The 18,874-nt window shown below is 31.9% G+C and overlaps 1 protein-coding gene across 1 annotated transcript; it reads left to right on the plus strand.

Moving 5' to 3' along the window:
- The first annotated feature begins 4,467 nt into the window (after nt 1-4,467).
- On the plus strand, nt 4,468-17,644 carry LOC134233940 (uncharacterized). The gene is made up of 22 exons (XM_062716000.1): nt 4,468-4,565; nt 5,490-5,610; nt 6,626-6,733; nt 8,482-8,787; nt 8,896-9,023; nt 9,105-9,168; nt 9,359-9,538; nt 9,710-10,021; nt 10,107-10,559; nt 10,731-10,849; nt 10,947-11,031; nt 11,179-11,322; nt 11,529-11,708; nt 11,807-11,911; nt 12,461-12,802; nt 12,899-13,005; nt 13,191-13,272; nt 13,383-13,535; nt 16,555-16,755; nt 16,947-17,051; nt 17,274-17,303; nt 17,637-17,644. Exons 1-22 carry the CDS (start codon nt 4,563-4,565, stop codon nt 17,642-17,644), a joined length of 3,336 nt encoding a protein of 1,111 aa, XP_062571984.1. The 5' UTR covers nt 4,468-4,562.
- Nucleotides 17,645-18,874: the final 1,230 nt, after the last annotated feature.

Raw genomic sequence — 18,874 nt, forward strand, 5'->3', positions numbered from 1 at the left:
CTTCTTCTCAAGAACCACTGGGCCAATTTTGACCAAACTTGGTACAAAGCATCCTTGGGTAAAGGGGAATTTAAATTGTTAAAAGGGACATATCCCCTCGCAAGGGGAGATAATCAAGAAAAGACAAAAATAGGGTGGGGTCATTAAAAAATCTTCTTCTCAATAACCACTGGGCCAGTAAAGCTGAAACTTATGTGGAAGCATCCTGGGGTAGTGTAGATGCTAAATTATTCAAATCATGACCCCAGGGGGAAGGGCGGGGCCACAATGGGGAATCAAAGTTTTACATAGAAATATATAGGAAAAATCTTTGAAAATCTTCTTCTCAAGAACCACTTGGCCAGAAAAGCTGAAACTTATATGGAAGCATCCTGGTATAGTGTAGATTCTAAATTGTTCAAATCATGACCCCCGGGGGAAGGGCGGGGCCACAATGGGGAATCAAAGTTTTACATAGAAATATATAGGAAAAATCTTTGAAAATCTTCTTCTCAAGAACCACTGGGCCAGAAAAGCTGAAACTTATGTGGAAGCATCCTGGTATAGTGTAGATTCTAAATTGTTCAAGTCATGACCCCCGGGGGAAGGGCGGGGCCACAATGGGGAATCACAGTTTTACATAGAAATATATAGGAAAAATCTTTGAATATCTTCTTCTCAAGAACCACTGGGCCAGAAAAGCTGAAACTTATGTGGAAGCATCCTGGTATAATGTAGATTCTAAATTGTTCAAATAATGACCCCCGGGGGATGGATGGGGCCACAATGGGGAATCAAAGTTTTATAAAGAAATATATAGGAAAAATCTTTGAAAATCTTCTTCTCAAGAACCACTGGGCCAGAAAAGCTGAAACTTATGTGGAAGCATCCTGGTATAGTGTAGATTCTAAATTGTTCAAATCATGACCCCCAGGGAAAGGGCGGGGCCACAATGGGGTATCAAATTTTTACATAGAAATATATAGGAAAAATCTTTGAAAATCTTCTTCTCAAGAACCACTGGGCCAGAAAAGCTGAAACTTATGTGGAAGCATCCTGGTATAATGTAGATTCTAAATTGTTCAATTAATGACCCCCGGGGGATGGGTGGGGACACAATGGGGAATCAAAGTTTTATATAGAAATATATAGAAAAAATCTTTGAAAATTTTCTTCTTAAGTACCACTGGGCCAGAAAAAGTGAAGCTTATGTAGAAGCATTCTGGGGTAGTGTAAATTCTAAATTGTAGGAATCATGACCCCCGGGGGAAGGGCAGGGCCATTATAGGGAATCAAAGTTTTACATAGAAATATATAGGAAAAATCTTTGAAAATCTTCTTCTCGGGAACCACTGGGCCAAAAAGCTGAAACATATGTGCCCATGGAAGGATCATGTGGTAGTGTAGATTTCAAAATGTCTAAATTATGATCAGTGGGGTAGGGTGGGGATGCATTATGTATAACAAGGGTGAAATCTGGTAAAGAACAGAATGGTCAAAGCTTCTCAGGTGAGCGATGTGGCCCATGGGCCTCTTGTTTTTGTATATTTCTTTGAACATGTTGAATAATGCAAACATTTTCACAATTTAATGTTTTTTCAAAACCCCTAGTAACACTAAATTAGAAACATAAAGAATTATTGTTCACTTCCAACATATAAATTCTAACATTAATTATAGTGAACATAATGTATGTAAAAACTTAATTGATTTGTTATCCACTGTAGTTTTAATAGTCAAGCTGATGGATGTGATCATGGTGATAGGGATACATTTCAAAAACTAACTAGTGGTAAATAAAGCACTGTAGTTTTAAGCTTTGAATGCATTGATAAAAATGTCTTATTTCATCAAGTTCATTACATGTACCTGTTTTTTTTTTTTTGTTTTTTTTTGCCGGTAGGTGGTTATTTCAGTTAGGTTAATAAAGAGAAACATACGAGATGTAATTAAATTTCATTCTTATATATTCATTCATAAAGATGATGAAGATACCCAACATAATTATTAAAAGATAAAGAGAATGAATCAGATTGGTGATCAATATCCAAAAGACAGATGGTGGATCTAAAGGGAATGGGTTCCAATATTTTCCTTTGTTTATTGCATGGTTTTGAATTTCACATTTACCCTAGACAAATCAAAATGAGTTATTTGTAGGTTGATCTGATTAAGAGGCTTTATCTTTTTGATTATGGCTAATTGATTTTAAACAGTTTGCTTATAAGTCATGTGATATCATGGTCCAAAGTTATGAGTGGTGGATCCAAGGGGAGTTGATATTGATTTTTTAATTACTTATCATGCTTATTGTAGATCATCATGGCATATACTAATTATTATTGCACATTTATTTAAACATTTAAGTAACCTTTCTTTGTGTGATAAGTGATGGATCAAAGGCATGTATATTTCACCAGTAATTGTTTTGATAGTTGAGGTGGATCCAAGGGGGTGGATAGATATATTTTTAAATATTAAATTTTGTAATGTGTCAAAGGAATCAATAATGATCATGTGATGTTTATGGTTAATTGATTTTAAACATTTAACTGATATATCATGTGTGATCAAAATCTAAACTTATAAGTGGTGGATCCAAGGGGGTGGATATTAATCTTTTTTAAATATTTGTGGTGGGTGCAGTATCAAAGAATATTAATGATCAATGATTGTGGTTAATTTATATCAGACATTTAGCTTATATGTCATGTTTGATCATGATCTTAATTTTAAAGGGATGGGTCCAAGGAGGAGTGGATATTTATGTTATATAGTAGTTGTGGTTGATCCAAGGGGAGTGGATATTAATTTTAAATACATGTATTTGTGATGGGTAAAAGGATATTAATGATTATAGGCTTATAGCTAATTGATTTCAAACATTACGATTATATGTCATGTATGATCAAGATCTAAACTTATAAGTGGTGGATCCATGGGGAGTGGATATTAATTTTATTATTTTTTAAATATTTTTAGTGGATCAAAGGATATAATTGATTATGGCTAACTGATTTCAACATTAAGCTTATATGCCATGTGTGATCATGGTCTTAACTTACATTAGTGGTGGATCCTTGAGGAGTAAATTTTTTATTTTAAAATATTTGTGGTGGATCAAAGGATTTTTTTATTATAGTTTTTAAAAAGAAAAATTGCTGTCCTTTCAAGTGTTTACAGAAGATTCCCACTAATGCAGTTTTTTCCATCAGGAAGCAGTTTTGGAAACTGGTCATTACTCAGCAGAATCAGGAGATTTCAGTATTGTATTTAAACAAAGATAAGACAGTGTCACTAGCACAAATTTAAGTCCCCTTTCGGTTGGTTGTACTTTTTCTTAACAAATAAAAATCAGTATCTCAGACACTCCTCTTCTCTTGGCAAGTCATTTTGTTTTCTCTGGCAATAGTATTTGTTTATGACCCTCACTTTAATTAAAATGGCTCTACAAAAGCAGTTTAACAATGGGTATATAATTTGAATTTGTATATAATTGAAGATAAAATGCTTCATAAAGTATATTCAGACATTGCATTCTTATCCCATTATTCCCATATCTGCTTATTTATTTATCCCATGGGATTAAAAATACCCAGTATTATGTACTTTGCAGGATTTTTAATCCTAAGAAGGGCAAATATGGGATTTTTAATCCTATGCCGCTTATTATGGGAGAAAAAATCCCATGGGAGAAAAAATCCCTCAAAGATTTTTTTCTCCCATGGGATTTTGGTGGGATTTTTGGTGGGATGAAAAATCCCGCCATTCTCCCATGGGATTTTAGGTTTTGACAGAGGTTTATGAGAAAACTACTACAATGTGGAAGTTGAGATTGACATGATGAGGTCAGAATAAAAAATCCCACCAAAATATAGAAAAAAAATTTTTGTAGGTCTTTTCGAAAGGGTCCCTAAAAGTCCGGACTTTGTCGTGTCCGGACTTAAATGTCGCAGTGTTATTTTCAATAGCGGCAATGATAACAAAATAAGCATTGTAAATTATTTTTATTGTTACATCTTTTTTTTTTCATAGGCATAGTTTATATGAAGTTAATTAGAAGTCTAAAATGTGAATATTTATTGATATGTTGGCTAATACTGCAAAATAATTTTTACGAGATATTTTTGTATCTTAACAGTAAGTAACCATTAACAAAATATACTTGTATTATTACTTTTACTTATTACTTTTATTTGACAATTTTTAGAAATAAAAGTACTGTAAATTTTCCTTTTCAGTGAGTTTTTATGTAATTATACCTAGTCATTCTCAATTGCAAAAAGATGAGGTATTTTACATTGTAAACAATACAATCTGTACCAGAGGGGAGACTGTTTGCTTTACTGACAATGTTAACAACAGCTGTCTCTTAGTGAGACAAAATCCAAATGCATCTGTATGTTACACAGCATGCGGTAAGATATTGATATTGAACTTTTGTTATTTTTGTCTACATCTTAAAACGAATTTCACTTCAATTTGATCGATTTAATTTTTATTTTTTATCAGATTCATGTGAAAATAGTATCCATGGGGATGAAAATTGCACAGATTTCTGTTCATCATGCATCAAAACTTTAATGGTAAGCATAGAACAGTTTGTATGAAATCAAAGAAAAAGACAAAGATTGCGAACTTAATGTTTGTAAAAAGAACATTTTAATGACCCTGTACAATGATTGACTTATTAAAAACATTTTATATAATAGCAAAGGTCCAATTGGAATGAAATAAGTCATTCAAAATAAACCATAAAATGGGTCAAATTTGCTAACAAAGTCATTTTATCAGCCCCATATAATATTCGAAATTCTAACTTACAACGAGGTTTTTGAAATCCCTGTTTCATCAACCTATATTACAGTAGCCTGTTCTGGTTTAAGAATTGATCTTACTCAGAGTATGCTCTTGGGTGAAAAATTAGCTTGAGGACTTAAACGCAATATGCAGTTGAGTCAAAGTTATTTTAACAAAGTACTTTTGTTGATTACCAATTACACGATATGGAATTTCAGAGCTCCATTCTAAAAAAAAAAAAAAAGCGGTCGTCGATCATATAAAAAAGCCTAGTTTTTAATTCATTTCGAGGAAAAGTTATTTACTAAAGAAAATTTTCTTTTAAAAATGGAAAATCATATGTCTTGTTTTAAATGACTTAATGACTTAAAAAATGATTTTTTAAAAATCCACTTTTGATTTATAAGAAGGTAAGAAACAAAATACATCTATGAAAATATGACGGTCTCAATTATAGTGTTTATCGAGTCCTCATATGTCTGGGGGAAATCCGAAGTTTTTTGTTCAATTTTTATAAATTGGCTATTAAAATTGCATAATATTTACTCTACTGCAAAAGCTTTTTGAGGAATTATCTTATCTGAAGTATTGAATATTTACAAATAGTTTCAGGGGATATGAACTTGATAATTCGTTGTTATTTAGTTTAAGTCGAAATGACTGATTCACTACATTATTCACATCGTTTTTTGTAATGGATTTTTTGACAGGCTCAGACATCGGGATGTAATAATTCCTTACCACATGCAGGGGTTACTACAGCACTCTGTAGTTGTCATAATATCAGCGAGACAGAGAAAGACCAAGATTTAAATGTTAACATAAGATTAGGTAGGGATACATTGCTTTACTAGTTCATTATTACAGTCTGTTTACTTATGATCAACCCTTTTTATCAGTAACATTGCAGAATGTCACATTTTACCAATTTTGATAGATACATTTTCTTTTTGTATCATTTTGTTTTATTTCCGAGTAAATAACGATATTTGAAAGAAAATAATGTTTAAAGTTATTGAGTATATTTGGTTTTTAGGACATTGTTGATTTGAAAAAAAATATTCCTTTGTCACAATATTTCTTCAATTTCAGGAAAAGGAAATGCATTGTTATTATAAACAGTAGTTGTTTTGGGGTTTTTTTTGGCAGGTGGATGTATGTTTCTTTCCAACCAAACAGATTTAGTTTTTTGTCATTGTCTCGAGTTGCATTAAACACATGTGCGTAAAACTTACAGATTTAAAAAAAATACACACAAATTTAAATAGGCCTACATATTTGAAAATTTTGTTTTATTATCGATTTTCTTTTTAAAATATATTGATTTCAAATCACCAGTTTAAAAAAAAAGATTGTTTAGACTGTTTGGCATGATTCGATGAGTTTTGCATCGTTGTAATATATATCAGCATTTTTTACGAATTCAAATAGTCTTATATGGGGTTTTTATCTTGCAAACCTATGATAGAACATGGCATGACACAACAGATACTTTTAATGATTTTTCTACTGATTTGATAAAGATATTTACCAAGGTCCTCTTATTTTGACGATTTGACAGATATATTGTTTGCTTTGAGTCAACATTAGGGACCATTTCTTGTTTCATATCTAGTAGAATTTTATAGGACAGGATTTCAACTTATATAATGATCCTTTTGCAATATCCACAAGTGCCTCTAAAGGTTTCTGTATGAATATTTATGAAAACCCTGATTGCTTGGAATTTCATACATGTAAATCATTAATGACCAAATTGCTTGAAACGTTACATTGCCTAAAAGTATATTTTTAAATAAATAACAACAAGTGTTTAAGTTTCTAAACATAAAAATAATATTTACAGGTTTTTGTACAAACTGTTCTCAAGGTCTTCATTGTACATACCTTAAAAAAGAAAACGCTTCAGAGACAATGCTGAACTTCACACTCAATTTTCAGGAAATTTGTTCAGGTAGGATATATTAAAAAACAGGTCTGTATTTTATCGAAAGGTAACTAAGACCAAATAATAACTCCATGTCATTAAAAAAATTTATTTGATACGCAAGGGCATGATTTTTAATTAACATAAAACAAAACAATTTATTGACAAACAAGTTGATGGAACAGGATATTTATTAAAGTCGCATTTTGAGAAGCAATGCCCTTGTCAGAAGTACATCTATCACTATGTCAATTTCTGAATGACGTTTTTCTTACTAATGTGCCAGGCCATTATTTACACACTGAAATGTCCAAGGATTTTTCTGTTTTTCCCGATAATGACAAAACCACCCGACAGGGGATGTTTATACCTCTCTGACACCTGATCCCACCTCTGATGATTTGGAGGTCCGTCTTTGCTCTGCTTCTGATTTGTATTGTTTAACCCCTTACAAGGCATATACGCTTTTCTACGCATCTGACTTGAAAAACAAGAATAGTGTGAAAAAGCATTCATAACTTAGTTAATACTGGGAATATAAGAATAAATCTTGCACCGTTGGAAAGAGAAAATAAATACGGTAAAATATTATACAGAAAATATTTTTATTGGCTGTACCAGTTTTCTAGTAGCTTGAGTAAAACTTTGCACACTTTTTGAGCCATTTTGCCATTATTGAAATCAATGCGGGGGTAACACGTTATATGTAAAAAATGCTAAATTCTGGTGTTTACATCCAAACCCTACCCAATCCCCCCAAAATACTTAAAATTGTTTTGTAAAAAATGTACATGTTCATAATTTTCAACACAACAATAAAATATTTTTTAATATATTTAGCTAAGCAAAAAATAGAATGAAACTCATTATTTAATAAAGGGGAATTCCAGCATGATTATAATGTATTTCGTTGCCATGGCAACTGAAATGAATTTTTTATAATCATTTTCAGAAAGAACAAAATACCTGCTTTCAGAATATATATACATTACAAAAATTACATGAAATACCCCCAAAACTGAATTGAAATCTTAATATCAATTTGTCTAGAAATGCTCAAAATCTTTGCCATGGAAGGGGTTAAATGGATTTTTAATCTTGAATACTTTTCGTAAATTTGCTTTCAATTTACTTATACCCTTCATTCCGTGCAAAGCGTACTTTAAATTAAAGTTTTTTTTTTACATATATCTATATATATGAATTTCTGTCTATTCGTTCGTTTTTGTACTATATGAACTAGAATTTTTAAATTTACATTTTCAGTTGAACGTTGTTTTAAAGATCGTATTGTATTTATAATATATTCAAATGGTGATTCAGATTCACAATTATACCTAGTTCAACTGTATATTTATACCTCCGTTTGAAAAGCTGGGGGTGTATAGCAATTGCGGTGTCCATCCGCCCGTGCGTCCTTTACACTTTGGGGTACCCATTTCTTATCCACAACTTATACATGTACCAATAAATGAAATCAATGAGACTTTTACAGTACTGTTGTTACAAAGTACCCTCCTATTTTACTTTTTTTGATTGGACATTTCGGGTTACAGTAGCAAATCATTGACACTGTGATTCTTACTATATATAATAAGGGGGGGGGGGGTACCCATCTCTTATCAGCAACACCTCCTATACCACTGAACAAAATTTAATGATACTTTCACAGATTCTTCATTTCATGGTGCCATTGTGCACCTCTTTTAAATTTCACATGTAAATTCTCTCATCGTTAATTTGCTTCCAATTTTTTTCTTCCGTGGTCATCAAAGAAATCTTCCAGAATCAGTCTATGGGGCCAACAGTAACTGAATCTGTGAGAACTTCCAATCAACCGACAACTCTAAATCTGACTTCACAAGAATTACCACAATCAACGATTCCATCCATGACCACGAAATCGAACCCACCTCGTTCTTGGATAATGGCGAATAGATACTGCTGCAATTCGTCACAAGTTCTTGTATCAACAAAAGACGATACTTGGTTGAAACATTCGAACACATCTATGGTGGACGATTCTACTGAAGTTTGGTTAGATGAAGTTTTATCTCTGGGACCCTGGGTTATGCTTAAATGTAATTCGTCAATTTTTTCAAGAATATTGTGAAAATGAAAGTCAATGCTACATTAAAAAAAAAACCTGTTCAATTAAAAGAAAGACATCAGATTCTCTTATATTTTAGATCTTAGATCAGAAGAATATGATTTTAAGAATATGACTGATTCCACTTCGGAAAAGCTAAGAAAGGCTTATCGGTGCACAGGCAATTGTCAGAATGAAAACTACTTTCAAGCAAACATTTATGAAAAGGTATGATTTTTTCCAAATGTATTGCAATTTTCTCGGTTTTTATTCAAGTTATGGTATGAATTATATTTTATCTAATTTTAGGATGTGGAGTGTAGTTGTTTCAATACTTTACCTGAATTTCAGAAACAGGCTGGTTCTATAATTGGTATGTTATATGATATTATAATTATATTTTTCAAATGGCATGAGTTTTGCAATGAACATTAACTTATTCTCCCATTTCACTGTCACCTACACATATAAGTTCATGCTCAAAAGATCACCAATGAATCACAGGTACATTGTATTTTTTGTGTTTTCTTTCGTGAAATACATTTAAATGATAAACATTTTAGTGGGACAAAATATAAACCAAATTATTACAAGGACCAATGTAGCAAATGATAATCTAACCAGCATTGAAGGGGATATTTGTATCGTCGCCCATCTGAATACAAAAGTCAGGCCAATCACTTATACACTGAGAGAGCAAAGGTGTAATAATACATCCGGAATACTCTGTCAAAATAAACAAGGTATTTACCTAGAATTTACTCTATTAGAATCGAATAATTCTCACTTTTCTTAATTCATACAACCAATGAAAATTTTACGGAGACAATCTAAAGCATCTTAATGTTAAATGTCAATAACTGCTGCTTTATTGCATTAGTAAAACATATGACTTTCATCCTTCTTTATTACAGGAACACAGATCGAATATTATTTTTCTGAAAAAGATGTTACCTTCATGGATGGTGTTCTGTACTGTGAAAATAAATCTGCAGTTCCTTTTACACCTGTCACCTTCCAATCACGTGCACTAGAAAACACAAAATACTTTGCCAAATACATGGCATCTAATGTACAAGTGTGGACAGGAATTTTCAAAAGAAATACATGGATTCAAACATTCTGTGATTTTGATTATTCTCCGGATTATTGCAAAATAATATCAATGAATGGGACTGTTAGGAAAGTAGATTGTGGAGAAAGTCACACAACAGTTTGCTCAACTGGTAAGCTGCTGTTGTAAATCGAAGCTTTTCACAAGAAATTTCATCTTTTAAAAGTTTTATAATAAAAGATTGAAAATATTTGTAGGAATGGAAACAACATTTCAATCAACTACATCAGTTATACCAACAACAGAAGCTGTTACAACACAATTTACGTCAGAAGTTGTCACTACAGAATCAACAAACTTCAACCAAGTAAGCAGTACTGATATTGAAAACATTACCATACCAGCAGTGACTATAACAAGTGAATCATCACTGGATCTAAGTACTGTTATAAACACAACAGCAACAACGGGGACTTTCATAGAAATCAAAACAACCGAACTGATTACAACTACGGAGGATCCAAATAAGAAAACATGGTCTGAGTGGCAAGAGTCTTGTTGTAGTGACTCCAAGGTCTTATACTATGAAGGAATGGAGACAGAAGATGACCACTTCAATTTAACTTCAGTGATGAAAGATCAGAATTTGGATGCAATCTATGTTAATAGTAGATTAGATGTTGGGAACTGGATATTATTTGTTGGTATGTGTAAAATGAAACGGTATGTTTGAGATATAATGTTTATATGCATTATATAAATTTCATAATATACATCGCGTTTGATTTCAATTATTAGAAGACATGTATTTGACAAAATTTAATTTGAGTGATCTGTGACGGTAAGTGCTGGATTTTTTTCAATGCATTGTTTTAACCTAGCTTTTTTCTCCATCTTAGGAAGATTTACAACTAACAACACGGTCGTTTCTTTGTCTGATGACACTGATATTTATGAGTGTGCTTCAATGTGTAAACATTGTTGGTATTTTGGATTAAAAGTAAGTGAGAAAGCATTAATTTTTAATATTTTTTCCAAAGCACGATTGTACCTGTTTGACACTTATATTCGTATAAAATGGTACTTTAATATTTCAGAAGAGAAGCTGTTTAAACATCAGTACCATATCATACCTTGATAAAGCTATGGACAATGAAGAGGATATAGAACTGTTTACAACTAGTAAGTATCAACTATCTCTTCTCTTTTTGAGAATTGGACATGTTTTTAATGATGTAGGCGAAAGCGTGTCCACTTCTATGAAGAGAATCATCTTCCACCATGTACAATCTTTCAGTTTTTAAATTCAAATATATCCTTTATTTCTAGAGGGAGTGGAGGTAATAGAAGACGTTGTTCCCTCGATTGGTGTGGAGGTTGTACAAATTGATTTAAATACTGATGTTTACCCAGTGGTCTATACACTTACTGTACGGGATTCAAGTGATTCAGCAAAAGCATTATGCCAAACAGGTAAAAAAATCAAGCGGAGTCAAATTGATAAAACTGTTTAATAAGTGTTATTTTTACTTAAATGCCCAGCTGATATGTGAGCCTTTCTGTATTTCCTATATTTAGAAAAATATGTAACATATGTATTTCCCAAGAGATACAGCCTTATTGAATTGATACATCATTATTCAAACTTATTTTTCTTAAACATATTTTTAATGTTATAGACGATTCCGTAAACTTCACTAGCACAGGACCTATGGATTTCGAAACTTCAGAAGAATTTTGTAACAACAAAAGCGCAAGGCTTGGTTTCTCCTTTTCTAGTTTCCATATTTACCAAAATCGGCTAGGAACTGGAACATACTGGACTTCTGTAACAAGAAGGAACCACTTATTTAATACAGGTCTTTTTTCGTTTAATTGACACATTTCACAGTACTTTGTGATTTACAGTAATTATTGTGTTTCTGAACTATTCCCTTATGTGATGGATTTATTTCAGATTGTGGAAATTCGAAAATTGGTAGATATTGTACGAAAGTTTTACTGAGCGGAGAAATGGTAACAACAGATTGTACAGAAAAGTTATATTCCATTTGTGTGAAAGGTACTTTAAAAAGAAAAAAAATGATAAAATCAAATTCTAATGGTTTTCATACTGTAAATTGAAAAAAAAATTCCAAAATTTATTTTAAAATCAAAAATCAAGGGGAAACTGTAGCCATGAGTAAGCCACAAAGTAATGTGTTTGTTTCCATAATTTCTTATTCTGAACTTTGAACTGAATAATATTACAAAATTCATCAATCAACAATAATTTTATTTCTTCAAACTTCGGTATTTTACCTGCACTCATATATGGCATCTGCTAAATAACTGCAAGTTGGTAGTTGCCAAGCTGAAAATTGAAAAGATTTCACAGATCTGTACCCATCGTAGCCTCAGCTAGGAAAACTAGTAAAAATAACATCGAACAAAAACTGGAGCGACAGGATCCAGTAAATACAAAAACATTTTTATGCCGGAATATCTTTGTGTGAAAAATTAAAAATACATGCATTCATAAACATCTAAGTTAAATACTAGTTCTCTACTGCATTCAACATTCTTTGCAACATCTCTGATAAAACATTTACTTTTCTATATCATTTGAAAGAGAAGAAAACAACCACCAGCTCAACGACAACTACAACCACGAGCACCACCAGCTCTCCTACCACCACCACCACCACTGTACCTGACACCACCCAGACCAGTCTTATAACTATACCAACTAGGACAACACCGCGGCCTCAGGTGGACTACATCCATGAGGTGTTATACGATTTTGACAAAGAAGAGGCTGCACGTCAGTGTGAAGACATGTGTGGACGTTTGTGGAGCTCGGATTTGCTGGATATGGATATGGTGAATGTGACTGAAATCCTCGACATGAATAGACTGAACGAGACGTGGACAAACTATCAGTTGTATGTTAGTCCATGGGTAGTGTCCATAGGTACTGCAAAATATTTTGATTTTAACTTTTTGGGCATTGTCCAAGATTATCTTCAGAATGATTTTTTAAAAAGCTTTGCATAATAATTTGTCACAGGACTAACATCAAATATCAACGCCTTTGTGCACAATATTACTATGACCCAAGCTGAGCTATACCACTGTGCATCAAAATGCCAAGCTTTTCCAAAATTTGTATTGCTGGTAAGACATTTCATATATACGTTTGCTGTTTTCCAAAGTTTGTGTAGTTGATACTAAACTTTATACATGGGTGTGCTTTAAGATGTCTTTAAAACTCAAGTGATGCCGATCATTGACTAAAACAGAAACCCTTTTAGGAATTTTTAAAGATTTCTAGTTTAATAAATTGAAAAAAATATTTTCAGGCCGATATATGTTATTGTTTATTAAGTGGAGCAAGCATCGAGAGATATTACAACCTAACAACAGCAGTCGTTTATGATACATGTAAGTCATAATACATGTATATCTAAACATTTGAATTAAGTTTTCTAACAAAATTGCTCAGGGAAAAATTGTTATATTTTAATTTTACTAAATTTTACAAATCTTTTTAGTGCGAGATTTCAGTATGGATGCAGATGAGTTCACGGAGGCTGACAAACAATGTATTATTGCTGTAATGAATTATAAGATATTTCCAATAACGTACACCTTACAACAGGCCCCGTGTGATGGGACCTACTCTGTTATTTGTCAGGATATCAAAGGTTTGTCTTTTTATATTAGCTCTCAACATGAGATTCTGTCTATATCTATCCAACTATTAAACGTCTTTCTAACGACAGTTATATATAGTTTATAGAATATGCTTGGTGATATTGAGTTGGATTTTTTTCTCTGTTGTTTAATGATTATGAATTTAAATTGTAGATTCTATCAAATTAGTTGTTTTTTCATATACTTATATGTTTAGATTTTGTATGCCCTCTAAAGTCTACAACTATAATCAAATTCAAGAGTAGTTTGTGAAATAACCAATACGGTGGTAGTTGTGTTATTTTCAAACTGAAACCTGGATCAAATGAAATGAATTGTTTGAATTTTTACAATATATTTTATAAATACAGTAATCTGTTAAGGTAGGATTCTTCTCACATTTCTTTTATTTAAAAATAAATGAAATTTTCACAGAATCAAGAGGACAATATCACTATGTGATGGTATGAGTGAGACTAAATTTGACCGTTTGATATTAGAGGCAAGGTCAGGTCAAGGTCATTACCATTTTCCTGGACATTAAGAATAAAAAATTACTGTTTCCAATCATGCGATCCCTACTTGTAATTCAAAAGATTGAATGTTTTTCTTTTTGCATTAAAAGATATTACCATATAGGGCCTTTAAGAACTGATGATATTACCAAATTGACATGGATAATTTAAATAAAATGGATATTTGCTAATCCGAATTTCCTCTACTTTTCTTAATTTTTTAGGATTTATTAGTTATTTTTATATGCTTTCTATATTTAACTTTTTCCAATTTTCACATATAGTAAAGTTGTCACATAAAGGTACAAAATGATACAAAAACTAAAAGTTTTGACCGTTTACTAAGAGAGAAATGACACTTTCTATGGATTTTTGGCTCATATCTGTACTTAGAATTGAAGCATTTAAAAGCCAACATAGTTCTAGTATGTGTGAAAAATCTTATTTATTTTATATATTTTGACACTTTAGTCCCTTATTATTGATTTAACTAACATTTGAAAATTTCCTCCAGTCTTTGATTGCGTAAAAAATATAACTAAATTCAATGTTATATAATAACTTTGAGAGGCAGAAAAGAAGATATTTTCATACGCCACCATTCCGCCGAAAATATAGTCTCTGCTAGTTTTCAAACGCAGTTTACCATTTATATTTAAAGTTGTATAATTGTGACGAGGAAAGAAAAATATGGTCTTTTAAATCTCTTACATCGAAATACATAAGACATATCAATAAATGTACTTTGAATATTCCATCTAGTCAGAAACCAGAGCAGAATCCCACCTTAAGGAAAACGTTATTGGTAAAATAATTAGTGGTTTTCAGCCATCAAGAACAGTACTAGAATTTGTGTCAAGCAACTTAACACAATCGATCTAAAATACCAGTACATTTTCTAAACTAGATAAATGTACTAATTCTTCTCTAAAACCATTGATTTATTGATTTTATATTGTTTTACATCACATTCAAGATTAATTTTTAGCTCACCTGAGCTGAAAGCTCAAGTGAGCTTTTCTGATCACATTTTGTCCGGCGTCCGTCTGTCTGTCCGTCTGTCCGTCTGTCTGTGTGTTTCACATTTTCGACTTCTTTACCGTGCCAATTTCAACCAAACTTGCCACAAAGTATCCTTGGGTGAAGGGGATTCAGGTTTGTGTGTGAAGGGCCATGCCCTCATTCAAGGGGAGATAATTGGGAATTAATGAAAATTTGGTGGCATATTTAAAAAATCTTCTTCTCAATAACCACTGTGCCAGGAAAGATGAAACTTATGGGGAAATATCCTCAGGTAGTGTAGATTCAAGTTTGTTAAAATCATGACCCCTGGGGGTAGGGCGGGGCCAAAATGGCCGACCAAAGTTTTACATAGAAATATATAGGAAAATTCTTTAAAAATCTTCTTCTCAAGAATGACAAAGCCATAATTCATCATATTTATATGGAAGCATGCTCAAGTAGTGTAGATTCAATTTTGTTCAAATCGTGACCCCCAGGGGTAGGGCGGGGCCAAAATGGCCGACCAAAGTTTAACATAGAAATATATAGGAAAATTCTTTAAAAATCTTCTTCTCAAGAATGACAATGCCATAACTCATCATATTTATATGGAAGTATGCTCAGGTAGTGTAGATTCAAATTTGTTCAAAATAGGGCGGGGCCAAAATACAAAGTTTTACATAGAAATATATAGGAAAATTCTTTAAAAATCTTCTTCTCAAAAGAGAGAATGACAAAGCCATAATTCATCATATTTATATGGAAGCATGCTCAGGTAGTGTAGATTCAAGTTTGTTCAAATCATGACCCCTGGGGGTAGGGCGGGGCCAAAATGGCCGACCAAAGTTTTACATAGAAATATATAGGAAAATTCTTTAAAAATCTTCTTCTCAAGAATGACAAAGCCATAATTCATAATCATCATATTTATATGGAAGCATGCTCAGGTAGTGTAGATTCAAGTTTGTTCAAATCATGACCCCTGGGGGTAGGGCGGGGCCAAAATGGCCGACCAAAGTTTTACATAGAAATATATAGGAAAATTCTTTAAAAATCTTCTTCTCAAGAATGACAAAGCCATAATTCATCATATTTATATGGAAGCATGCTCAAGTAGTGTAGATTCAATTTTTTTAAAAATCATGACCCCCAGGGATAGGGCGGGGCCAAAATGACCGACCAAAGTTTTTAAAGATATATATAAGAAAATTCTTTAAAATCATTTTCTAAAAAATAGCAAATCCACGATTGGTCATGGGACTACTTTTGGATTTAAACTTTACATTAAAAAGCCATTTTCTACTTTTTCCTACCCTTAGTGCTCAGGTGAGCGATGTGGCCCATGGGCCTCTTGTTTTTAATCATGTTGAGAACTTTGTAGAAGACCAAAACACACGTTTTACGTGATTTGACTTGCAATATTTTAAGAATCGTGTTTAAAATTCCATCTCAATGTTTAGCCCTGAACAAGAACTTAGTATTTATAAGTCCGATTGCATTCCATATGTTATAGACCAGACCATCAGATACAGTTACATCTATCCTGAAAGGGGAACGTATTCTGAAGCAGCAGGAGCATGTCTCAATTCGTCAATGACAGTTTTCAACCCCTTCAGCTTCAATCCAAGTCTTTTTGCGACTTTGTTAAATTTAACTGCTGCGGTCACTGTTTGGACAGCTGTGACTAGGGAATTCTACTGGTGGACAAGAAGAGGTGGTTTTTGCACTATGCTTAACTTGTGTAATGAAGATATGAAGTATAAAATAAGTCCAGTAGATGACTTTAAAATCTTGGGATGGGTTTATTTGGAGTATTCTGTAATTAGTTTTATGTGTTTGTTTGTTTGTTTTTTTAGTGTGATTTTTGACTTGTTTTTTGTGTGACCATTTTTATTATTTTTTTAGAGGAGTTTGTTAAAAATAAAAGACCATATTGCCAACTCCTTGGAATCCACGGTACATTAAGCAGTCAACCATGTAGTTCTAAAAAATCCTCTTTGTGTTTCATTGGTAAGAACTGGTTTTCTATAAAGCATGCTTATATGTATTGTATTTTTTACTTTTATCGATTGAAATAATAAATAATGATAGAAATAATAAGGTGGTATAATTTTGACATTTAGTCCTTGCTTCAATTTTATTTAATTCAACAGCATGTGTAAGATACATATCATTCCATCGTTAATTCATTTCAAAATATACAAATTTAAAATATTGTTTTTCTTCCAAAAGAGAGAAATAAAGAAAACGGATGTTCTGCAGGTAAGTTTGAATTATTACTGTTAAGGGTTATTTTCGCTCCATGTCATTTTCGTCCTTTCACAATTGCAAACAATTTTGTCACGATACCAAATTCACCCAGTCAAAGTTCTGCTTACGAAATTTATCTGTGTTCTTTGAATTTGGTCTGTTTGAAATATGTCCAGGGAAGGGCGAATGGGGCAAAGATAAAATTTCCCTATTTACAATATTTTAGACTACGTAGTATTTTTTGTATGTATGGAGGGAAAATGAAAGTGTAAAAACGTGTTGCTTTAATATACATGAAGCTAAGTTTTATATTAGACCTAGATAACATCTTGTTATTCTTTTAAGCAAAATAGAAGTTTAATGAACCAAATAATTATTTTCAATTGCTCCAAAACAGTTTACCATATATTCAATTTTGATATGACATCAAAATTAGGAAAATTGTTGATTTAAATTAAATCTAATTAATGATTTTGTGACGTAAATACGCTTTGATGTTACAGGGTCTTTTTCCTCCACAAGCCCTCCCTCTGTCGTATCCAGTCATCCAAAGGACTCCATTACAACAAAATCCGGGATCAGCGTCACAGGTAAATAAATGTCAGATGTAGAAGTAGTCGGTAGAAGCTATAATTATTGGTTGTATATCTGTTACAGTAAATATGTGTCATCAGGAATTTCATGTATTTCCTGAATTTTAGGAAATACATGAAATCCCTATTCTGCTCAGAGAATACACGTATCTACTAATTTCAGTTAGGAAATACACGTATTTACTGAACTTTTCAATACTTTTTACACATATTTACTGACTGCATTTTGGCGGGATAATTTTAAATATGAATCATAAGATATAAATAGATGCACAGTGCATTCAATGTTGATATCAGTTAGCATAATTATCATACGTGAATAAATAATATTTTTAATTACTTACGAATTTTAAAAATTGCATTATTTGTAAATATTAATCCAAAAAACTTAACGACATTCTGCTTTCATTGTTTGGAATGCGTTTTCTATATCACAACATACTTTCACTAACTTTCAGTTATTTAATCTAGAAAACTAAAATCGCTTACTGGCATTTTTTATTAGTAGATATTCATACAGTTAATGCTACAATTATTAACAATAAATTAAAAACTCTAAAGCATCTTATTTGCAAATAAAACAATTCTTATACGGTGTCCTAAAAAATGCAACAAAAAATCTTGTAAAATACACATTATTGAACGATATTGAAGAAGTCAGTAATTCAAGATGAAGCTTTACTAAAAGGAATTTTCCACCCTCATATTTTAATTGTTCAAAATAGAATTTTTGCTTAATAAATTTGAATTAACTAAAAATTGCAAAACATATCTATGTTACCATAATTGTAAAGATGTAAAACTCAAATAAATAGAAGTACCGAGTATATCAACATTTAAGAATCGTACATTTTTGATAAATTTTAGAATAAAAATTATGTATAAACTAGTTCAAATACATCACACTGATGTTAAAGCTCCAAATTAATACCTTCTTTACAAATGTATTTGGATATCAGGGAATCTATTAAACATTAGCAGTTTAAATTA

Source organism: Saccostrea cucullata, unplaced genomic scaffold, assembly GCF_032062105.1.
Source record: "Saccostrea cucullata isolate Sc308-1 unplaced genomic scaffold, CSIRO_AGI_Scuc_v1 ctg226, whole genome shotgun sequence".
In the NCBI taxonomy this organism is placed as follows: Eukaryota; Metazoa; Mollusca; class Bivalvia; order Ostreida; family Ostreidae; genus Saccostrea; species Saccostrea cuccullata.

Coding starts and splice junctions, on each gene's coding strand:
- LOC134233940 (XM_062716000.1), top strand. Junction 6,734..8,481: donor TTTTCAGGAAATTTGTTCAG/GTAGGATATATT, acceptor TGGTCATCAAAG/AAATCTTCCAGAATCAGTCT. Junction 11,323..11,528: donor AAAAGCATTATGCCAAACAG/GTAAAAAAATCA, acceptor TTAATGTTATAG/ACGATTCCGTAAACTTCACT.